We start from the raw sequence: 17,272 nt of genomic DNA on the forward strand, positions 1-17,272 counted from the left end.
CCTGTGAGAACACTGGGAGGCCTCTTTCATACTAGTCCTTACACAAAAAGAGAAGGGGAGTCAGGCTGAACCAAAGGCCCGGCGGAACAACTCCATCTTACAGGCCCTGCAGAAAGATGTCAGATCCCACAGGGTCCTGATCTCTTGTGGCAGAGAGTTCCACCAGGCCGGGGCCAAGGCTGAAAAGGCCCTGGCCCTGGTCGAGGCCAGCCTAATCTCCCTGAAGCCCAGGACCTCTAACATTTTTTTATTTGCAGACTGTTAGATCCTCCGTGGAGAGGCGGTCCTAGGCTGTATTCATTCGTTTGGCCCAACGTGGGGCTCATACCCATGACCCCAAGATTCAGAATCTCAGCGCTCTGCCGCCTGAGCTACTCACACAGCTGCCCTCTTGTGCACCTCACCTCAAATTTGTCCGAATTGTGCATGCCTGGGATGCACTGCATGAGATGGGAGGTGGGGTGGTTCCCAAAGTCAGAGCTCAGGTAGCCAACGCGGAGCCGGCCCTCACTGCCTTTCAGGTCCTTGGGGTGCTCATAAGGCGGCTTGTGGAGCACGTTGATCTAGCAAGGGGATTCAAGAAAGCCGGGTTACGGAAATGACATGGGGGTGGGGGACATGAGGCCACATCTTTGAAGTTGTTCCAATGTTACAAATATACATACCTTTGACTTGACAGCCCAAGAAAGACACGCAGAAAATCTATGCTTTAACCGACTCTCCTCATTCCGCCATTTGAACGAATTTGGGCTCCACCTCCCTCCATGAGCCAAGAAGCAGGAAGTCATGTAGGCAGCAGGAACAGGGCATCCCGCCAGAATTCCCCAAGCCTGAGAGCACATACACGGCACCCCACCAAGGGAGGGACCAAGGGGGCAACCATAGACATCTGCCAAGGCAGTTTAGCAAGGCAGGTGTTCTGAATGCCCATCTCCAGACAAGTCCAGTGGGAAAGGACGTGTCAAGAGTTTTATTGTTCTTTCAGTGATGGAGATTTAAGGGGTCTGATAAAGGGACCTCATAGTGAATGCATAACCCTTGTATACCCCTCCTCATTTGTGATGTGCTAGTGATGTAGTGATGATGTATCAACGATGCTGCTTGAAGTGTATTCTGGGGGGAAGAAGGAAGTTTTAAAAGTTGACATTGCCCCATGCTCGGGGTTCTTACTCCTGGGCAGACCTGTGGTGCAACAGTAAGAATCATGGTCTACTGACCACTGTTTTGCTCCAAATTACCGGGCTGGGACTTCCTCCTTTTACTGACAGCATGGACCCATGGGGGACAAGTGCCCCGGTGAGCTAGGCTGTCAAGGAGTCACTCACCCTGGAATTTTTTCGCTTAACAGCCATTGGCGCCAATACAGAGCAGGCTTCCTAAACCTTGGCCCTCCAGCTGTTTTCAAACTACAGTGCCCATCATCCCTGACCACTAGACCTGCTAGCTAGGGACCATGGAGCTGTAGGCCAAAAGCATCAGGAGGGCCAAGGTTGAGGAAGCCTGATAGAGAGCTCTACCTCTCTTTCAAATCAGAGCCGGCAAAGGCGGTGGAGTTCCTGCGCGGGTGCCTCGAGGCGGTTGGAGGATGGATGGCAGCTAACTGGTTGAGGTTGAATCCTGACAAGACTGAAGTTCTGTGGTGTGTGGGCGGGTGGGGGGGACTCCCTGGTCCTGAACGGGGCAACTGTGCCCCTGAAGGACCAGCTGCACAGTCTGGGGGTCATTTTGGACCCATGGAGGCACAGGTCTGTTCTGTGTCCAGGGCAGCTCTATCTGGGATGCAGGATAAGACCCTCCCTGCCCACGGACTCTCTTGCCAGAGTGGCGCATGCTCTTGTTATCTCCAGCTTGGACGACTGCAATGCGCTCTATGTGGGGCTACCTTACTGCAATTAATCCAGAATGTGGTAGCCAGACTGGGGGCCGTGAACAGCCGCAGAGACCACATAACACCAGTCTTGAAAGACCTGCATTGACTCCCAGTACGTTTCCGGGCACAATTCAAAGTGTTGGTGCTGACCTTGAAAGCCCTAAACAGCCCAGCAGATGAAACTTTCCTCTGGTTGTCAATATTAAGAGGATGCCAGCAAGATCAAACCTTTCTGTAAAATAAAGGATTTAAATCCAGTCTGACTGAGACCACATACCACCGGTCCCAAGAGATCTGCTTTGGCTCCCAGTACGTTTCCAAGCACAATTCATAGTGTCGGTGCTGACCTTGAAAGCCCTCAATGGCCTCGGCCCAGTAGACCTGAAGGAGCATCTCCACCCCGGACACCGGGGTCCCTCTCCCGAGGGCCTTCTGGCGCTTCCCTCCCTGCAAGAAGCCAAGTTACAGGGAAGCAGGCAGAGGGCCTTCTCGTGGTGACGGCCGCCCTGTGGAACGCCCTTCCATCAGATGTCAAAGAAATAAGCAATTATCTCACTTTTAAAAGACATCTGAAGGCAGCCCTGTTTAGGGAAGTTTTTAAATATTTAATGCTGTCTTGTGTTTTTAATATTTGGTTGGCAGCCACCCAGAGTGGCTGAGGATACCCAGACAGATGGGCAGGGTAGAAATAATAAATTATTATATATTATTATATATCCAAAGCCAACATGAAAGCATTCAAACTCTGACGGAACGGAGCGGCGCACACCTCTTCACAGCATAGACCCACCTTGTCCAGGCAAAGGTTCCCATGTCTCTCGGCAATAGCCTTTCGGAAGCCGTGAGACAGTGGATACAGCATGCTGTGATGGGGGTGCACCGAAGGGAGCCGGTTCTTCTCCAGCTGGTCAGCCACAATACTGACAAGCTTCTTCATTCTCTCGTCGTAATCGGTCCAATCACAGACGATCTGAAAGGGGGCAAAGAAAACCAGGGTTCTAGATTCAGGTAGGTAGCCGTATTGGTCTGATGAAGTCAAAATATATATAAAAATTGTCCAGTAGTGCCTTAGAGACCAACAAAGTTTGTTCTTGGTATAAGCCAGGCACCCCAAGCCTTCGGCCCTCCAGATGTTTTAGACTACAATTCCCATCATCCCCGACCACTGGTCCTGTTAGCTAGGGATCATGGGAGTTGTAGGCCAAAACATCGGGGGGGGGGCGCAGGTTGGGGATGCCTGATATAAGCTTTTGTGTGCATGCACACTTCTTCAGATACACTGAAGCGGAAGTCCCCAGACCCTGATATACAGAGGGAGAAGTCCCCAGACCCTGCTATATAAGAGTAAGGAGAAGCCCCCAGACCCTGATATATAGTGGGAGGGTGAGTTGGGGTTTTTCTCCGAAGGGTAGTAGGAGTCAATGGGTATGGTCCACCTGCTGGCAACTGTGAATGACTGAAAAAACAAGGGATGGTACGCAGATGACCTGAAATAGTTTTAGGATATTTAGGATAGCAATGGATCCAAACTACAAGAAATAGTTTTAGGATATTTAGGATAGCAATGGATCCAAACTACAAGAAAGAAGATTCCACCTAAACATTAGGAAGAACTTCCTGACAGTAAGAGCTGTTCGACAGTGGAATTTGCTGCCAAGGAGTGTGGTGGAGTCTCCTACTTTGGAGGTCTTTAAGCAGAGGCTTGACAACCATATGTCAGGAGTGCTCTGATGGTGTTTCCTGCTTGGCAGGGGGTTGGACTCGATGGCCCTTGTGGTCTCTTCCAACTCTATGATTCTATGATTCTATGATTCTATGATTCTATGATTCTAGGATATGTAATGAGACACAGTCGTCCTCAGGTTGACCATACTGATTGAGTCCTACTACCGTTCAGAGAAATACCCCGCCCCACCCTCCCTCTAAATATCAGGGTGTGGGGACTTCCGCTTCAGTGTATCTGAATAAGTCTGCCTGCACATGAAAGCTTAGACACAGAACAAACTGAGTTGGTCTCTAAAGTGACATTGGACAATTCCTGAATTAGGTGACGCTTTTACCATTACCGTGGTACCTTGGGACTCAAACGCCTCGGTTCCCAAATGCCGGAAACCCTGGGAGTGTTGGCCCTTAAAACTCTGCCTCACCTGCAAACAGTGCGCCAGGTTGCAGTAAGCGTCAGGAAAATCCGGCTTCAGTTTCAAGGCGGTGCGATACGAAGCAATTGCCTCTGGGATGTTTCCGGAATCCTAGAAAGGGAGGGATATTTCAGCAATTGCCACTAGCTTTTTTTCTCAACCATCAAAACCAAAGATGAAGAACAGACAGAAGGCACGATGATCCACACCTGGTAGACTTATAAAGTAACATTCAACAATCATTGGAATAGAACAGGGGTCGGCAAACTTTTTCAGCAGGGGGCCGTCCACTGTCCCTTAGACCTTGTGGGGGCCAGACTAGATTTTGGGGAGGGGGAAAAAGGAACGCATTCCTATGTCCCACAAATAACCCAGAGGTGCATTTTAAATAAAAGGACACATTATACTCGTGTCAAAACATGCCGACTCCCGGCTAGATTGAGAAGGCCATGGGGCCGTAGTTTGCCTCCCCATGCTATAGAATAATATTGAGTATCAGCATGTAAAAATTCAATAGAAACCTACTCTTAACAATTACAATAAATTGTAATTAATCGTACAATAAATGAATATTACAATGAATGATTATTGTAATTGATCATAGAATAAATGTTACAATAAATGGTTATAAAACAATGGCAAGTCACAGTGTCTACAATAGCCGCAGCGAGAATCTTAACAGACAAAGGATGGAAAGGAGAATCCCATCCCTACTAAGTTGGCGTAGCTAGCAAAAAGGCTAAAATACGCAGAATTAGCAAGATTATAATACAGGCAGAATTACGAGAGGTTTTGGAAGAAACATTTCATAGAGAACAGGACACTTGCAGAGTACAGTGGTACCTCTGGATGTGAATGGGATCCGTTCCGGAGCCCCGTTCGCATCCTGAAGCGAATGCAACCCGCATCTGCACGTCGCAATTCGCCGCTTCTGCGCATGACATCATTTTGAGGGTCTGTGCATGCGGCGAAACCCGCAAGTAACGTGCTCCGTTACTTCTGGGTCACTGCGGAGCGCAACCCAAAAATATTCATCCTGAAGCATATTTAACCCGAGATAGGACTGTATTGTCTAAATTTACAGGGGTGCCCAAATTTTCCCAAAGAGGGCCAGATTTGACATGAGGGCGGGGCAAATTTGTTGAGCTGTTTTAGGATTTAACCCCAAGGTTGTTGAGCTCTTTTTAGGATTGAAGTTGTTGAGCATTTGGGGGGGGGGTTGCCCCAGTAAGTAAACCAGGTTACGCTCCCCGGCCACACGCTGGACATGTGTGGTCTAAAAAAAAATGTTGGGAAAATTTAAATTCTTTGGCAGGTGTGGATTGACAAAGGACAGCAGGAAATATGACAAAACCAATGCATTTTGAGATCTAGGAGAGACGAGCAAAAGGGCGCCATCGGAAATGTGACGTAGGGGTGATTGGAAGTCACAATGAGATTTTTGGGTGTGGAACTCCACCATACTTTCCGTCTATATAAGCCACCCTCTATTTGGGGAGGCTCAAATTTAAGAAAATGAGCCATTCACCCACCCAATCACCCGTATAAGACCTCCCCCCCCATTTTTATTTCAAAGTAAAAATAGCAATTTTTTCATTTTCCTTTTTAAAAAATTATTTACAAACAAACACATAGACACAAAACAAAATTCGTATTACCCTACCACCCAAAATTTCAGACATTAAAACCACCCTTGTGGCTTCCCTCCACCGCCCCTCACCCTCCTATATAATATTTCACATTGCCATTTTTATTTCCCCCTATTTATTTATTTATTTATTTATTTATTTATTTTTGATTTCATTTTACATGCTAGTTGCCGTACATTTTCAACACTATACATTACATATATGGATTCCCCACATCTAACCCTATACACAACTCAGCATTTACCCAAATACCCACGTGACTTCCTTCACTCACATTCACATTGCAATTTTTATCTAAATTTATATTTCTTAACTCTTTTAACTTACTATTTATTATTATTATAAACCAGATTTACAAACATTAAACCAAACATATCAACATGTTAGTTTTTGAGCAGTACTTGAACACATAATCTTCAAACCATTTCCATTATATTTTTATTTTCCAGTTTGATTGGTACCTTATTACTGCACTTGACCTTGCCAGTTCTATAAATTCAATTAGTTTCTTTATCCAGTCATCCTTTGTGGGTATATATTTCCTGTTCTAGTTTTGTGCAAGGAGTAGCCTTGCTGCAGCTGTCACGTATAAGAATAATATCTTCCCATCTTGTGGTATTTCTTTACCTCTTATACTCAGTAAATATGCCTCTGGTTTTCCCCTCTAAATTAATTCTGATCATCTTTTTTATTTCCTCATGAATTTTTTAACGTTTCTGTAGCCCCACCATAAACGTATCGGCGTGCCCTCTGCCTCCTCAGACTTCCAGCATAAATTCCAATTCTCCCCTTTTTCTTTTTGTGCCCCATCTCGGTTTGGGACGGCTTTTGCCAGTTGTTTTCCTTTTGTAAAAACTAAGATTCCCCTGCTGCCCCCCCCCCCCAGTTTTTGTTTTTTTTTTAAATAGATTTAGCAGAGACACAAAGCTTACCTTATGGATGGAAGTGAGGTTGCTGTGGGCATCGGCAAACGCAGGATTTATCTGGATTGCTCTTGTGTAGCATTGCAGAGCTCCCTGGACGTCTTGCATTTCCTTCAAGGTGTTCCCCATGTTGGAATAGGCGTCTGCAAAAGTGGGACTGATTCTGACATGGAGGGGGAGAGAAAAAGTGCCATTTTGGTACAAAAATACTCTGAAGTTACGCTGGAAATGTAAGGGTCAAGAAGGCTCTTTCTATCCTATACGGTGGTCTTTAGGGCAGTTCATTAAAAAAACTTTTTTTTAAAAATGCCTTCTCCAAAGCCTTCACAAAATAGGAAAACGTCCAAGAAAACAGCTATTTTCATGGAGGGTTGAGATATTAACTGATATGCACAAAATTTCAGATATAGCTATATAATCCCTAGTGTAGTAAGATAAGACCTTGGGAGCAGGCATCTTCAAAAAAGTGTTTTTTATGAACCACCCTAGTGGTCATGTGAGACAGTGAGACCTTGGTTCTCAAATGTTTTTTATACAGGTTTCTTTATACAGAAGGTTTTTTATACAGCATTGTGGCATCCTCTTCATACGGACAAGCAGCACTTTCCTTTTGGGAAATTCCATGCTCCTCAATTCTGGCAATTATTAATCACTCTCAATTCCACCCTAATAATTGCCACCTGCCCGGATTTTAACTTGTCTGAATTAATTTTTATTTGAATTACTTGATGTCTGCTTTTAGGCTCGTTGTGTTGTTTTTATGATGTTAGCTGCTCTGAGCCCAGCCTTGGCCGGCGAGGGTGGGATACAAACAAAAACAAATTATTATTATTATTATTACTACTACTCAAACGCTTTGGTTCCCAAATGCCGAAAACCCAGAAAAAGTGTTCCAGTTTCCAGGCGTTTTTCGGAAGCCAAACATCAAATTTGGCTGTCAGCTATTCTTTCTGGGGCGCCTGCACCAATCAAACAGACTTCGGGAACAGATTAAGTTTGGTGCTTTGGTTTTTGCAATTTATGTGGTGTTTTTGTTTCGGAGGCTTTTTTGGTTCATTTGTTTTTGCGACTGTGCGGATCCCAGTTTAGTTACTGATTGATTGATTGATTGATTGATTGATTGTGTGATTGCAGAAACGGATAGAAGCCCCGGTCCCCATCCGAACAATGACTATCATCAGTGCAGGTGAGGAAAAAAAATAATTTTCATTTTTATCATTTACAAGACTGTTGTATTTATTTTAGAGTACAGTACATGGATGACTGCTTTCATTTTAGGGATCAGTGGTCTCGTTAGATAGTAAAATTCATGTTAAATGGCTGTTTTAGGGATTGTTTTTCAAAGTCTGGTACGGATTAATCCGTTTTGCATGACTTTCTATGGGAAAGTGCACCTTGGTTTTGGAACACATTCAGTTTGAGAACCAAGGTACCACTGTATAATTAACTGGGGGGGGGGGGAGAGAACATTTGTGTAAAAACCAGAAGCCTTTCTAATAGGTTTAACGGGTGAAGAAATACCAAGAGACCTAAAAAGACAGTGTATTCTATTTATGCCAGAATGTTCTTAGCCCGGATGTGGAAGGAAGAGAAGGTCCCAACAAAAGAAGAGTGGATTATCAAAATGACTGTGAAGATCAGACATCAAGATGATAGGAAATTTAAGCAAAGAAAAAAGTTAAAAGGACAAAATGGGGAAAATAATGAAGATGAAATGTGAAAAAGCATGGTGCAAAAACCTTAAGGATATAACCATCGTTAGTTCAAAGATGGCAAAATTAAGGGAGAATGAGATAGGCAGGAGAAGTAAATATTTAAAAAACCAGAAGAGGGAAGCTGGGGGAGATTGGGATTCATCTATGCTGTCTGCAAGAATGATGTTTGTGTTGAATATAAAATGCTAAAACTTAATAAAAACTATTTATATATATAAAAAAATTAAACAAGAATGGGAAAAATTTATTGAATACCTTAAAGATACATATTTAGAAATAATAATAATAATAATAATAATAATAATAATAATAATAATAATAATAATAATAATTGTATCCCGCCCTCCCTGGCCGAAACCGGTCTTAGGGCAGCTAACATCAAATATATAACATTAGTATAAAATCAAACAATAATTAAATTACCTCCTAAAAACAAATCGGGATCAAATTAAAATCGAATTAGATGGTTTTCCACAGGCAGGATTGATATAACATTGATGAAGCCAAAGTAGCAAATAAGGAAATGGAATAGAACGAATCATTGTAATTACATGCAAGAAAAGATGGCAAAATATGGAAACGGGGGGTGGGGGGTGGGGGAGAGTCCAAGGGGTTTGTATAATCCCAGTATTGTATATATTGAAAATGTTTGGAGTGTATGGAAATAAAATGATAAAATAAAAAAACTGAATAATAATAATAATAATAATAATAATAATAATAATAATAATAATAATAATAATAATAATAATAATAATAATAATAATATTTATATCCTGCCCTCCCCAGCCGAAGCCGGGCTCAGGGCGGCTAACAACAATCAAAATAGTCCAACATTTTAAAACATTCATTATAAAATTAATTAAATCAAATTAAAATCAAATTAATGGCAACCATCAAGCAAAATTCTGTGCAGGTTGCCAGAGGAGGGAGTCAGTCTGCGCCCTGACCAAAGGCCTGGTGGAACAGCTCTGTCTTGCAGGCCCTACGGAAGGATGTCAGGTCCCACAGGGCCCTAGTCTCTTGTGACAGAGCGTTCCACCAGATTGGAGCCGCAGCCGAGAAGGCCCTGGCTCTAGTTGAGGCCAACCTAACCTCTCTGTGACCTGGGATCTTTAGGGTGTTTTTATTTGCAGACCGTAAATTTCTCTGTGGGACATACCAGGAGAGGCAGTCCCATAGGTACGAGGGTCCTAGGCCGTATAGGGCTTTAAAGGTTAAAACCAGCACCTTAAACCTGATCCTGTACTCCACCGGGAGCCAGTGCAGCTGGTACAGCACCGGATGGATATGATCTCGCAGCAAAGACCCCGTAAGGAGTCTCGCCGCGGCATTCTGCACCCGCTGGAGTTTCTGGGTCAGTCTCAAGGGCAGCCCCACGTAGAGCGAGTTACAATAATCCAGTCTGGAGGTGACCGTCGCGTGGATCACAGTGGCTAGGTCAGGGTGAGAGAGATAAGGAGCCAACTGCTTAGCTTGGCGGAGATGAAAAAATGCCGCCTTTGTTATAGCTGTAATCTGCGCCTCCATGGAAAGGGAGGTGTCGAAGATTACACCCAAACTCTTAACGGACGATGCTGGCACTAATTGCACCCATGCAAGAGATGGGAGTTGCCCCCTCAATCCCATATCGCTCCGTCCCAGCCAGAGGACCTCTGTCTTCGAAGGATTTAACTTCAACCGGCTCCCACGTAACCATCCAGCCACAGCTTCCAGACATCTGGTCAGTGTATCTGGGGCCGAGTAAGGATGGCCATCCATCAACAGATAGAGTTGGGTGTCATCGGCATACTGATGGCAACCCAGCCCAAAACTCCGGACAAGCTGGGCGAGGGGGCGCATAAAGATGTTAAAAAGCATCGGGGAGAGTATCGCACTCTGAGGCACTCCACACACCAAGGAGTGGCGCGATGACAATTCCCCCCCAAGCGCCACCCTCTGTCCCCGACCGGAGAGAAACGAGCGCAGCCATTGAAGGACTGTGCCCTGGATCCCCACGTCGGCAAGGCGGTGGTCCAGAAGTTCGTGATCGACCATGTCGAAGGCTGCTGACAGGTCTAGAAGAATCAGCAGCCCCGACCCGCCTCGATCCAGCTGCCTGCGGAGATCATCTGTTAGGGCGACCAGAGCCGTCTCGGTCCCATGACCAGCGCGGAAGCCGGACTGGAATGGATCGAGAGCAGATGTTTCATCCAGAAACCTACCAAGCTGTTCAGCAACCGCTCTCTCAATCACCTTACCCAGGAATGGAAGATTCGAAACCGGGCGGTAATTGGATAGATCTAAAGGATCTAATGATGTTTTCTTTAAGAGCAGACACACCACTGCCTCCTTCAGTTCCCCTGGGAATATCCCAGTGCCAAGGGACAAATTGATGATATCCCCCAGGGGGGCCCGCACCTCGTCTGGGCACGCTCTAATCAGCCAGGACGGGCACGGGTCAAGAGGACAGGTGGTGGGCTTTCCAGCTCGGAGGAGTCTGTCCACATCGGCTGGGGATATCCGGTCAAAGTGGTCCAATACTGGACACGAGGACAGTCGAGGGGCCTCCAGTTCCTTTATTGTATCCAAATTGGCAGGGAGGTCATGGCAGAGCAACAGGACCTTCTCCGCAAAAAAGCTCGCAAATGCCTCGCAGCTGTGTGTCGAATTGTTATTTAAATTTGGCTGTCCTTCAAGGGACAAAAAATAAAATAAAAATTAAAAAAAAAATAAAAAACCTAAAAGAAAAAGAGAAAGTGCATTATCCACAAGAGGAGAGCTTTCCCACAGGCACCAGACCAGCGCATGAGGAGTAATAATAATTATTAACAACAGCAACAATAATTTATTATTTATACCCAGCCACTCTGGGCGGCTTCCAGCAAAAGATTAAAATACAGTAAGGAGGAGCTCTTTCAATCTATTTTCCCCATGGCTTTGGAAGCTCACCTGATGGCCTCCTTGTAGTGCATGAGGGCCTCCTGGAGCTTCCCCTGCTGTTGCAAAACACTGGCTAAATTTGAATGCGCAGCTGCAAACTCCGGGAAGACCTGCGGGGAAGAAGCTCACTCTTAGTTTCCCTGAGAAGCATTCTAAAGAGACGGAGGCTGCTCTTTGAGGCTCAAAGGTTGTGGGCGTGAAATAAATCCTCATTTGGATTGACTTGCAAAAATTAAGGAGGAGGAGGAACCTATGGACTGCCTTTTTAGCATGCATAGGAAATACTGTTGGGAGATCAGACTGTCAAATGACCAATGCCGTATTTTAAAGAGCCCCTCTTTGATGCTCAAATGTGGCAGGGGCTGGCTGCAAAATAAATCACCGTTTGGAATGATGATGATAATAATAATAATAATAATAATAATAATAATAATAATAATAATAATAATAATGGGCCTATGAACTGCCTTTTTCGTACGCATAGGAAATACTGTTAGAAAATAAGACTGTCAGGGGATCAAGCTCAGCCGACACAGAGAACAGCATGTGCCCAGCTTTTATTTCAATTTCTGTACCGTTCCTTAACACCTTGCATTGTTCTTCTGATGAAAAAGCAGATTTTTGGTCATTCCAGGAGGCCTAGGAATATAAAAAGGGGGACAGACCCTCTTCCTTCCAAAAGGGACTTATCGGACCATGCTTTGTCGAGCCTCAAAATGCTACTTCACTTTCACTTCTTCACCATTATTTCCGTTATTGATCAAGAAAAATTTGATCGGCGATTTTTAAAAAGACCCAGACTAGGAGTCCAGGGTACGCATGCCTAACCCTTATATGTCAATTTAATTGTTGTAATTCTCCACGCACGTACCTCAAGAGCTTTCCGGTAGAGGCGGACAGCCTCCTCGATATTCCCTTGTTCTCGCTTGATGTTCGCCAGGTTATTAAGAGAATCCGCGTGAGTCAGACATAAACGGAGAGCTGTATTGTAGCATTCCTCGGCTTCGGCAACCTTCGAAACACAAAACAGAGTTTTTACACAAATATTAGTATGTCTTTCACAGGAGCCCAAAAGGCTGCTCTGTGATGTGATGGCTGGATTGAGGTTTGATACGGCCCCTCAGCTCCTGACGGTAACTTGGTATTAGAGCGGTTCATAAAAAACTCTTTTTTTGAAAATGCCTGCTCCAAAGTTCTTCTCTTACCAACAGTAGAGATTATATAGCTATATCTGGAATGGCATGCATATCAGTTAATATCTTATATATATATATGCCAGCTGTCCTTTGTCAACAACCAATTGTTGCTGTTTTTTATATTGAATATATGCTATATGGTAACTGTTGCACCTCATAGGTAACTCAAGCCTTCTGCACGTCACAAAAGATGTATTTTATCAAAGTCATTGTTGAACTGAAATACAATTAAGAAGTATATTAATAGTGAAATGCAATTAAGAAGAAGCATATTAACAGTAAAACCCCACAATTGTTGAGCCTTTTTTAAGGATTTGACCCCAGAGGTGCTGACCTTTTTTTAGGATTAAAGTTCTTGAGCTTTTTGGGGGGAAGTTTTGCCCTAGTAAATAAACCGCCACGAGGGCCGGATTAAATCGACCAGAGGGCCAGATTAGGCCCCTGAACTGGACTTTGGACATGCCTGGTCTAAAAGAACATTGGGAAAATTTAAATTCTTTGGCAGGATAGCAGGAAATATGACAAAACCAATGCATTTTGAGATCTAGGAGAGATGGGTGGAAGGCCCCCAAAGTGGACTTTGGACATGCTTGGTTTAGGGGAACATAAATACAAGAGCAGACTAATCAGATTCAAACTCTCTTTCCCGCACACTTACCGTCTTTTGCAAGATGTATTTAAGGAAGACAGTAAGGGAAATGGTTTTGGTCATACTAAATCAAAATTAAGAGACAGAGTTGCTAGATAGTAAAAGAAAATCATTGCCAAAAACGTATAAGAATGGCATACAAAGGATGAAGAAGTTAAGTCGGTTATGATTAAATGGGCTCAAGATTTTGGTCATAACATTGAATTAGATAAGTGGGAAAGATTATGGGCAAAAACAATTTATTGAATGTACAGCACTAATTAAAAATTTAATGAAGGTGACGTATAGGTGGTATTTGACGCCGACTAAACTTGCTAAAATATATATAACTCAAGATAAGGCACGCTAGAAATGCAAGGAGAAGGAAGGGAATTTCGTCCATAGGTGGTGGATGTGCACTAAAGTCAAAGTCTACTGGGATATGATTTACAAAGAATTGAAAAAGATCTTTAAATATACTGTTATTAAAAAAACCAGAGGCTATTCTATTGGGTATTGTGGGAGAAGAAATTCCAAAAGTAGACTTATGTATGCTACCATAGCTGTAAGGACATTTTTAGCCCAGAAATGCAAGCGGCAGGAACTTCCAATTTTGGAAGAATGGCAGACAAAAACAATTGAATATGCAGAACTGGCAAAGCTGGCAGTGAAAATCCGAAATCGGCGCGACAAACTGTTTGAAAAGGACTGGAGTAAATTTATAAAAGATGTGAAAGAACATCTGATAATAATAATAATAATAATTTATTATTTGTACCCCGCCCATCTGGCTGGGTTTCCCCAGCCACTCTGGGCGGCTTCCACAGAAACCAAAAAACACTAAAATATCATACATTAAAAGCTTCCCTGAATAGGGCCGCCTTAAGATGTTTTCTGAATGTCAGGTAGTTGTCCATCACCTTGACATCCGATGGGAGGGCATTCCACAGGGCGGGCGCCACCACCGAAAAGGCCCTCTGCCTGGTTCCCTGTAGCTTCGCTTCTCGCAATGAGGGAACCGCCAGAAGGCCCTCGGCGCTGGACCTCAGTGTCCGGGCAGAACGATGGGGGTGGAGACGCTCCTTCAGGTATACTGGGCCGAAGCCGTTTAGGGCTTTAAAGGTCAACACCAACACTTTGAATTGTGCTCGGAAACGTACTGGGAGCCAATGTAGGTCTTTCAAGACCGGTGTTATGTGGTCTCGGCGGCCGCCCCCAGTCACCAGTCTAGCTGCCGCATTCTGGATTAGTTGTAGTTTCCGAGTCACCTTCAAAGGTAGCCCCACGTAGAGCGCATTGCAGTAGTCCAAGCGGGAGATAACTAGAGCATGCACCACTCTGGCCAGACAGTCAGCGGGCAGGTAGGGTCTCAGCCTGCGTACCAGGTGGAGTTGGTAGACAGCTGCCTTGGATACAGAATTGACCTGCGCCTCCATGGACAGCTGTGAGTCCAAAATGACTCCCAGGCTACGCACCTGGTCCTTCAGGGGCACAGTTACCCCATTCAGGACCAGGGAGTTCTCCACACCAGCCCGCCCCCTGTCCCCCAAAAACAGTACTTCTGTCTTGTCAGGATTCAACTTCAATCCATTAGCCGCCATCCATCCTCCAACCGCCTCCAGGCACTCACACAGGACCTTCACCGCCTTCACTGGTTCTGATTTGAAAGAAAGGTAGAGCTGGGTATCATCTGCATATTGATGGACACCCAGTCCAAACCCCCTGATGATCTCTCCCAGCGGCTTCATATAGATGTTAAAAAGCATGGGGGAGAGGACGGAACCCTGAGGCACCCCACAAGTGAGGGCCCAAGGGTCTGAACACTTATCCCCCACCACCACTTTCTGAACACGGCCCAGGAGAAAGGAGCGAAACCACTGTATAACAGTGCCCCCAGCTCCCAACCCCTCTAGACGGTCCAGAAGGATGTTATGGTCGATTGTATCAAAGGCCGCTGAGAGATCCAGCAGAACTAGGAAACAACTCTCACCTTTGTCCCTAGCTCGCCGGAGATCATCAACCAGTGCGACCAAGGCAGTTTCAGTCCCATGATGAGGCCTGAACCCTGATTGGAAGGGATCCAAATGGTCCGCATCCTCCAGGCGTGCCTGGAGTTGTTCAGCAACCACACGCTCAATCACCTTGCCCAAGAATGGAAGATTTGAAACTGGGCGATAGTTGGCCATACTGGCCGGGTCTAAAGATGGTTTTTTAAGAAGCGGTTTAATGACCGCCTCTTTCAGCGGATCTGGGAATGTTCCCTCACAGAGGGAAGCATTCACCACCCCGCAGAGCCCATCGCCCAGCCCTTCCCGGCTAGCTTTTATAAGCCAGGATGGGCAAGGATCAAGGAGACAGGTGGTTGGTTTCACTCGTCCAAGCAGCCTGTCCACATCCTCGGGGGTAACGGATTGAAATTGATTCCATGCAACTTGACCAGACAGGGCTCTAGCACTCTCCCGCCCCAGCCCTGCTCCCACGGTGGTGTCTAGCTCCTTCCGAATATGAGTGATTTTATCTGCAAAAAACTTTGCAAAATCGTTGCAGGAGATCTTGGGGTCTTTACAAGGCCCCGATGGTAAAGGTGGTTCCGTTAAATTGCGGACCACCTGAAAGAGTCTCCTGCTACTATTTTCTGCAGATGCAATAGAGGCGGCGAAGAAAGTCTTCTTTGCCGTCGCTATCGCCACTTGGTAGGCTCGACGTTGAGCTCTAACCTGTGTCCGGTCAGATTCGGAGTGAGTTTTCTGCCACCGACGCTCTAGCCGTCTCAGCGATTGTTTCATCGCCCTCAGCTCCGAAGAAAACCACGGGGCTGTCCGGGCTCCATGCAATCGGAGAGGGCGCTTCGGAGCCAGACAGTCGATAGCCCTGGTTAACTCCGCATTCCAGCGGGCCACCAGGGAATCAGCTGAAAGGCCATCAACACGGGATAAAGCATCCCCTACCACTCTCTGGAAACCATTTGGATCCATTAAGTGGCGGGGGCGGACCATCCGAATTGGTCCCACCTCCCTGCAGAGGGGAAGGGTCGCGGAGAAGTCCAGTTGCACCAGGAAGTGATCTGACCATGGCACTTCTTTGGTTTCATTTTTACTTAGTGTCAGATCACCCACGTCGCTAGAGGTGAATACCAGGTCTAAGGCATGTCCATGACTATGAGTTGGGCCCAACTTATTCAGGGACAGCCCCATGGAGGCCATGCTTTCCACGAAGTCCCGAGCGGCCCCTTGTAAGGTCGTGTCGGCGTGGATGTTAAAATCCCCTAGGACAACCAAACTAGGTGTCTCCAGGAGAACATCCGCCACGACCTGAAGCAGCTCGGACAGGGAATCCTTGGTGCAGCGGGGAGGTCGGTACACCAAAAGGAATCCTGTACTGCCCCTATTGCCCAACTTCCAGAACATGCACTCAGAAAACTGGGTCTTCCCAGTAGGACACCTGGTGCAGACTAATGACTTCCTAAAAATCACTGCAACCCCCCCTCCCCGCCCACATGACCTGGGTTGCTGTGCGTAAGAGAAACCTGGTGGGCAAGCGGCAGCAAGGACGGGCCCATCTGTCTCATTCAACCAGGTCTCTGTCACACAAGCCAGGTCAAATCCTCCATCCACAATCAGGTCGTGGATGGCAGTGGTTTTATTCACTATTGACCTGGCATTACACAGCAACACCTTCAGGTTATGTGGGTTTCCCCTGTTGATTCCAGTATCCATCTGGTCAAGGCCAGACCCGGAGGCAGGGATAGTCTTCAAACAACGACTAAACCTGCCTCCTCGGTAATGACATGGTCTGGTCTTAGCGTAACTCCGCCTCCTGCCCATGATCACCGAGATCGGATGTCCCAGTGCTTCCCCCCCTGTGGAACTTGTCCCAGCCATCGTGTTGGCTGGGGCCTCACTCCCAGGCAGCCCTGATCCCACCCCTTAAAAACAAAACACAAACTATACAGAACCAATAAAACAACAGAAAACAAAAACAGAACAATTACACTAAAATTAATCCCCAACCAAATATCCATTACACCCACCCACCCCCAGCAAGAGAAAAAAGGAAAAAAAGAAATACAAATTTAAATTGCCACCGACTGCTTGAGGACATTTTAAAACACATTGGAACAGGGAAGCAATTGCAGAACACTTCCCAGCTTCCCCAAAAGTTTGTTCCAAATAAGGGCCTGGGCCACGCCCCCTGGGCCAGTTGGAGAAGGCCCTGGAAGGGAGCAGGCCCT

The 17,272-nt window shown here is 45.8% G+C and overlaps 1 protein-coding gene across 1 annotated transcript in view; it reads right to left on the bottom strand.

Annotated features, from left to right (window-relative positions):
• Positions 1–371: 371 nt before the first annotated feature.
• LOC308578075 (uncharacterized protein) overlaps positions 372–17,272 on the bottom strand; it is a gene marked incomplete at both ends in the record, with an annotated part of 34,679 nt that continues 17,778 nt past the window's right edge. The window contains 6 exons of the mRNA XM_081178358.1: positions 372–563; positions 2,661–2,840; positions 4,018–4,119; positions 6,590–6,743; positions 11,227–11,327; positions 12,089–12,229. Of these exons, the coding sequence (XP_081034484.1) occupies positions 372–563; positions 2,661–2,840; positions 4,018–4,119; positions 6,590–6,743; positions 11,227–11,327; positions 12,089–12,229 (870 nt within the window). The remainder of the gene's footprint in view (positions 564–2,660; positions 2,841–4,017; positions 4,120–6,589; positions 6,744–11,226; positions 11,328–12,088; positions 12,230–17,272) is intronic.

Source organism: Podarcis bocagei (assembly GCF_964188305.1).
Source record: "Podarcis bocagei genome assembly, chromosome: W".
Classification (NCBI taxonomy): Eukaryota; Metazoa; Chordata; class Lepidosauria; order Squamata; family Lacertidae; genus Podarcis; species Podarcis bocagei.